Genomic DNA, 6,956 nt, shown 5'->3' with positions numbered 1-6,956 from the left:
TAGCTATAAGGAGGAAATTTTTTACAATGAGGGTGGTGAAACACTGGAACAGGTTGCGCAGAGAGGTGGTAGATGCCCCATCCCTGGAAACATTCAAGGCCAGGTTGGACGGGGCTCTGAGCAACCTGATCTAGTTGAAGATGTCCCTGCCTTTGGCAGGGGGTTGGACTAGATGACCATTGAAAGTCCCTTCCTACCCAAACCATCCTATGGTTGCTCTGTGGAGTCCTCTGAAACAAAACAGCAGGGTGTATGTGTTTCCCGTCTTCTGTCATTTAGTATGTTGTATATCCCCCAACTGTATCTTTTGGCTGCAGTTTGAGGAAGTTGATAGCATGTTTTAGCTTTTAAAGTATATTGTTGTTGAGTTAGTTTGTTGAGATTTTCTATTTGCATGTGTGCATCTGTGCAGAGTTCTTTTTTTCACAGAGAATCTTTTAAATTATTGTCATTTAAAAAAAACATTTTGGAACATCCTATTAGAGCATGCTGTTTCTAAGTTCATCCAGGAAAGTCTTCCTTTTTACTTGCTTGAATATTTATCTATTTTATTATGAGTGCACAGAGAACTCAGGTGACCCCTGATCTTTCACTTTCCTACTTTCAGTGTTTTTGTATAGTGTTCTTGTTTTAATCCAATCTAATTGGAACAAATAATAACAAAGTTAGATTTATTAGCTCATTATAAGAAATGACTGGACACTTAAATATTTATTTGAAGTTTTCTGGCTTGTAACACTGTTTTTGTTTTGATTTCAGAATGCTCTCTTTAGTTGTATTAACAGAAATGAAAGTAAGTATGTAATGAATAGTTTGTCTTTTGGGGTTTTTTTTATATCATTCTATCATTTTTTCTCTAAAATGTAAGAAATTCTGTGGGTGTACATATACACAAATCATATGGATTCAGTTCCATAGAAGGACAAATCACATGCATAAATTTTCTTGCTCAAGTGATAATGGGATTGGGCTGTTCGTGTAATTTATACCAGGTTTTAATTTATGTATCTGTATTTGTGTTTTCTGTCCTATTTTGATAATTGCTTAGAAGCTCATTTTTTCCTTCTGCTTTGTTCATTTGATGAGTGTTAAGTAACAGAATTAAATGCATAGATGAAATCTTGCACCATGCAAGTGTTTTGTTGCCTGATGTTATGTCTATATAAAATGAAATCAGTGTCTCAGAATTGATTTTAGTAAAAATATTTCTCAAGAACTGTATATTTAATAACATATCAACAATGGGTGAATCATGACACCATCTGTCTATTTTTTTGAATGAGTTTTAGGATACTACTCTCATATTTATTTGTTTACTATTAATATTTGTCTAATAATTCAAATATGAGACAATTCTGGTTACCTTAAATAAGAAAAAAACAACTGAAGATAAAATTCAGCTGGCTTGCTGGTGTCTCGAACTCGACTTCAAGTCAGCTTTAGGGACTTTTTTCTCCAGCCAAACAAACAAATATAATTTGGCTAGTTACAGATATTCCCAGTCATTCTGTAGACAGAGATTATTTTCATAGAGCATAGAAGAATTTCTTCAATTTTTTCACAGTAATACCTTGAGCATCATTGTGTGTGGTACAGACATGCTCATTTCTTCATTTCTCTGTGTAGGAACCCATAGATATTCTGTTGTTTGTTTGTTTGTTTCCCCAGTGGGGTCAGTCTGTTGCAGTTATGCAGGTCATCATACAAACTGTCGGGAATATTGTCAAGCAATTTTTCGGACAGACTCTTCTCCTGGTCCTTCACAAATTAAAGCAGTTGAAAATTACTGTGCATCTATTAGCCCTCAGCTTATACACTGTGTGAACAACTATACACAGTCATATCCAATGAGAAATCCTACAGATAGTAAGTATAAAAGATCCTTCTTTACTGAAAGTTATAAAAAATACTGAAAATGTTTGAGGATTGTATGCACTTTTTATATAAAATGTGTTATTGTATAAGTCGATTGTATAAATTGTATTAATGTATTTCTATATTGTAATTGTAATTGTATAAATTTATATAATGATAACTTCTGTTTGTAGATGCATTATTGATTTTTATTTATTTTTTTAATTCTACATACTGGGTTTTTTCCCAGAGTTGATTCTGTTTGCATTTAAAAGAAGCAATGTTATTTGAGATTATTTGGGGGGGGGCGGAAGCCTCCTTAGAGCACTTTTCCTCTGAGGGCTTGCATCTTCGTTGTTGTTATATGCTTGATGATTAACTATTTTTAATTTTTTTAACAGGTTTGTATTGCTGTGATAGAGCAGAAGACTATGCGTGTCAGACTGCTTGTAAAAGAATTCTAATGTCAATGAAAACAGAGCTTGAAATTGTTGATGGACTAATAGAAGGCTGTAAAACAATGCCTCTCCCTCAGGATCCACTTTGGCAATGTTTTCTTGAGAGTTCAAGATCTGTTCACCCAGGAGTCACCGTGCACCCTCCACCTTCAACAGGCCTCGATGGAGCTAAGCTCCATTGCTGTTCTAAAGCAAATTCTTCCACATGTAGGTCAGTATCTCCCTGCCCTCATTTCCAACTGTGAAAATGCTTCAGAAGTTGTCTCATATCAGGCCTTTGCCCAAATCCTGCTACGTACATCAAATAAAGAGTTCTGTGAATTCCTAGAAAAAATACAGATTTAGGTAATGAGATGGGTGTCACATTCTGTCCAATACTTACTTTGTATCTCAAAAAATACTGTTCCATAAGAGGAATCACACTTTTCTTACTTTTAGCACTGGCTTATTATAGCAGATACACTAAGTTAATGAAACTTATACCTTACTTCTGGTCGTAATAGCCAATATTGCAACAAGGTGAAGAGGCCTTAACCAGATGCTAAAGAGAGCCAAGGGGACAATGAACTGCACAAACTCTCAAGTACCTGGTTGCTGCATGTTAAAACCTTAGCAGTATTCCTTACTAGCTGCTATTCAGATTTTTGTCAATGAAAAATAACTTAGGTTATTTAATAACTAAATAATGGAACTAACTATTGACATTTAAAAAAAAAAAGTTTTCAGCAAATAGTTGCATGCTTGCAAATAACTGTAATTGGAGCATTTTTAGTTTAGAGTGGTTATCTGTCCACTTTAAAAATAGATCATCATTGCATTTTTAATGCATCAACATGTCAAAATAAGTTTCAAACATTGATTTTTGAACTGTTACTTTCTTTTATATCAAAGTTTCCAGTAACAAAACAACAGATCCTGAATGCAGCAGGATCTTACAATGAGTTTAGTATTAGAGCCCTAGAGTTATGTTATTTCTTAGAACATTGTAGCATAGGGCAGTTGGTATAATATCTTTTAGTTGCTTGCTTTGACAATGAGTTCTAAAAATGGATTTTTCCCTCACATTTTCAATATGCAGTAGACTTTAATAGTACAGTGAAGTTCCATACCTTCAGTTGGGATGGGAATAGTTGTAGTTTGTAGGATATTGCTGTGAACAAAGTGGTCTGGATATTGCTGACACCAGGAAACATCTCAAACACAAGCAACAAACAGTACACGTTTCAAAAATCAGGGCAAAAGAAGAAATGTGTTTTGCTTGCCAGTCATTTCTGCAGGAGAAGAAGGTGTGATTTGAAGTTGAAGGATGGGATTAGAAGTTGTTCATTATCATGTCAACCTAGATTTATTAGAAGTAAAATTAGCTGGGATAATTCTCACCTCAAAGTCATTAGTTCAGGTTTCCAACTATTACATTTTTATTGGATATTGCAGCTTTATATTCTGAAGTCTTTCAGTCTTACTAGCTTAAAGATTTGCTAGCATTTTTAAGCAAAACTGGAAAACTTAGAAAACAATGAAATGGGGTTATTTGCCTTGAGCACAACATTTGGATATTCTTGCAGACTTTGTGGCAGTAACACAATCTTCTACAGTGAGTGTAGGCTGTTGTGATCAGCAAAGAAATGATAGGCTCTGCTATATCTGAATGACTGCTGTTCGTCTATATTTTTTTTTCAGAGAGCTCTGCACTAAACTTTATAGCACGAGCTGGGGCAATTCACAGAGCTGGCAAGAATTTGATCGCTTTTGTGAGTATAATGCAGTTGAAGTTTCCATGTTGACCTGTTTAGCAGATGTACGAGAACCTTGTCAGCTGGGCTGTAGAAATCTTACTTACTGCACTAATTTTAATAACAGGTAGGAGAGAGACACTGAATATTTTATAAAGGAATTCCTGTGCTTTGATTTAAAAAATAAAATGTTTTTCAGGCTTATTTTGAGATTGTATGTAGCTGTCTTTCTGCAAATATTTTTTTAGATAATTTAAAAATTAATAGTTTTTCTTTAGAACAAACTTTTGGAAATGTATTTAACAACAGACATTAGAAAACTTAGAAGAATAAAAGCTAACCCATGAACTTGTAAAATGTCATCATGTATTAGCAGCATATTCCTCTGTCTTACTGTACGGACAAGTAAGCCATGATTACTGGAATGTTGTGTATTATAAATAAGGTAAAAATTCTTGTGAAATTTACATGTTACTCTTTTTCAAAATTCCTTTTCTTTCAGAAATATTTCTGTGGTTTTGTACTCTATAGGGCAAAATGCATGATTGAAAAGTGGTGTCTGAATTAGTAATTGCAATTTATTAAATAGTTTGTGTTTCAAAAAAACATTTAAAATTTTGTTAGCTATTAGAGATCTCTGGCTTTTCTTTGCAATTGTATACAGTGGCATGAGTGTTATATGAGCAGTAGAATCACATATGTGATAGATGCAGCCTGGGCAAATATAAATGATAAATCAACTTGCATAAGTGATTCACCAAGAAACATTCACGCAGATATTCAAGTTATCTGAGGTATTTGCTTTTAAGTCAACTTTCTTCAGGTAAGAAAAATTTAAGTGATATTTGATCTAAGAGGTAGAGTGAGAAGGGAGTTTCAGCCTTGAGTGTTAAAGAACTTATTTTCCGTAAAGACAGAATTCAAACTGATTTTGGGCTTGCTTAACTGTGGAAAGGATTCATTTCTTTTATACTACAAATCATTTCTTTTATACAACTATATCAAGGTTGTAGAATTCGTATGGTGAAAGGTAAAATGCGTGATGTTTTCTTTTTCTTGTATACGTGCCATATCTTAACTTCTTCTTTTAAGACCAACAGAACTTTTTAGGAGCTGCAATACTCAGTCAGACCAGGGAGCCATGAATGACATGAAGCTATGGGAAAAAGGGAGTATTAAGATGCCATTTATAAATATACCCGTGCTTGATATTAAAAAATGCCAACCAGAAATGTGGAAGGCAATTGCCTGCTCACTGCAGATTAAACCTTGCCACAGCAGATCGAGAGGAAGTATTATCTGCAAGTAAGTACTGAGGAGCGGGGGGGGAACAGTTTAGAGGTTCTGCTAAGGATTTTAAGGAGAACTAAAAGCTGCTGTAGGGCTGTGTTTGACTTATGTTAGGAAAACATGGCAAGGCAAAAAAGGAAGGAATATGAGCTTGCCTAGTGGCTATTGCTTGAATCTCCATCACTGTAAATGGAAGATGCTTGCCTGTTAATGAGATGGATGTATATGATTCCATTGTAAAGTTGATTTATTGTTGGGTTTTTTTTTGCTCTCTGTGGTGTCTATAAAACCGTTCCTCTTTTTCGGTTTTGGGACCTACTGGTGATTTTTCAGCTGACAGAAAGGTCTGAAAAAAATGAAGTTTATTTTTTAAAAAAATAAATTTTGAAAATAGGTGATTGGGTAGAAAAGAGACCAGTTAATAGTACAGGTAGTGAGATAGAATTCAACCCATATTAGACATTAGTAAATCAAGGAAATGCTCGGTCTTGAAAGATACATGCTGTGATGCCATGGAAAGTAAAGATCACCAAGCCCAAAGTAGAGGAAGAGTAGTGTAAGCAATAGTTCCTGTCTTTGTGTCACGAATTTGTCCTCCCCCGTATGTAAAACGTAGCATATACATCTATATATATATAAACAGTTTGTTGTGAGGCAAAAAGGGAAAGTTCTGGATTTGGGGAAGGGAAGAATGTGGAAAGAAGTCTTTTTCATACAAGATCTTTTTTCTTCAAGTAGTGTTCATGAAGTTCTGTTTCTTTATTTATCTGAAGATCAGACTGTGTGGAAATACTGAAGAAATGTGGAGATCATCATAAATTCCCTGAAGGCCACTCAGCTGAAAGTATTTGTGAGCTTTTATCTCCAACAGATGACTTGGAGAACTGTATCCCTTTGGATACATACCTGAGTAAGTATCAACTTACCTATGCAACAAAATTAGAAACCAAGATACTTTGAATGCTTATCATTGCTTTTAATAACTTTCATTATTTCTTTTAAAGAAAATTATATTTAATTTGAGACATTTTATTTAGTGTATTAGAGAAAATTGGATTTTTCAAATTGCCATAGCTCATTATGTTTATTCCTTCTTATATTGGATGTATATGGCAAGGTTGTTTTCGTAGCAGTGGAGGCTGCAGGAGCTGTATTGGAAGATGTCAGGGACTGCACTGTGCCAGACACAGCCAGCTCAGCAGTGGGCCCAGTATAGGCCAAAGCTGAGCCACTTAGCAAAGTTTGTGGTGCCTCTGTGAAAACATGTTTAATAAAGGCCAAAAAGTGCCAGACAGGTGGAGGAGAAGGGAACAGGAAGAGTGAGAAACAACAGGTAGCACCAAGGTCAGAGGAGCAGGAGGAGAGGAGGTGCTCCATGGCAGAGCAGATATCCACAAGGCAGCCTTTGGAGGACCCCGTGCCACAGCAGGTGGGTATACCCTGAAGGAAGCTGCAGCCCGTGGAGAGGCCATGCTGGAGCAGAGGAAAGGTGCGACAAGGAATGAGTGGCAAAGAGAAACTGCTGTGTACTGACTATAGTCACCATCATCCCCTCTTCTCAATCCCCACTGCATCACTTGGGGCAGGGGCAGAGAATCATAGAATCGTTAAGGTCGGAAAA

At 35.7% G+C, this 6,956-nt stretch overlaps 1 protein-coding gene across 1 annotated transcript in view; it reads left to right on the top strand.

Annotated features, from left to right (window-relative positions):
- LOC104083434 (reversion-inducing cysteine-rich protein with Kazal motifs) overlaps positions 1-6,245 on the top strand; it is a gene marked incomplete at its 3' end in the record, with an annotated part of 13,315 nt that extends 7,070 nt beyond the window's left edge. Inside the window, exons 2-7 of the mRNA XM_009586917.1 lie at positions 760-793; positions 1,669-1,866; positions 2,256-2,523; positions 3,993-4,172; positions 5,138-5,350; positions 6,109-6,245. Of these exons, the coding sequence (XP_009585212.1) occupies positions 760-793; positions 1,669-1,866; positions 2,256-2,523; positions 3,993-4,172; positions 5,138-5,350; positions 6,109-6,245 (1,030 nt within the window). The remainder of the gene's footprint in view (positions 1-759; positions 794-1,668; positions 1,867-2,255; positions 2,524-3,992; positions 4,173-5,137; positions 5,351-6,108) is intronic.
- Between the last annotated feature and the right edge of the window lie 711 nt (positions 6,246-6,956).

The sequence above is a fragment of the Fulmarus glacialis genome, unplaced genomic scaffold (assembly GCF_000690835.1).
Source record: "Fulmarus glacialis isolate BGI_N327 unplaced genomic scaffold, ASM69083v1 scaffold7091, whole genome shotgun sequence".
Taxonomy (NCBI): domain Eukaryota; kingdom Metazoa; phylum Chordata; class Aves; order Procellariiformes; family Procellariidae; genus Fulmarus; species Fulmarus glacialis.
Note: the sequence above shows the minus strand (reverse complement) of the source record. Positions and strands in the feature narration are given on the sequence as shown.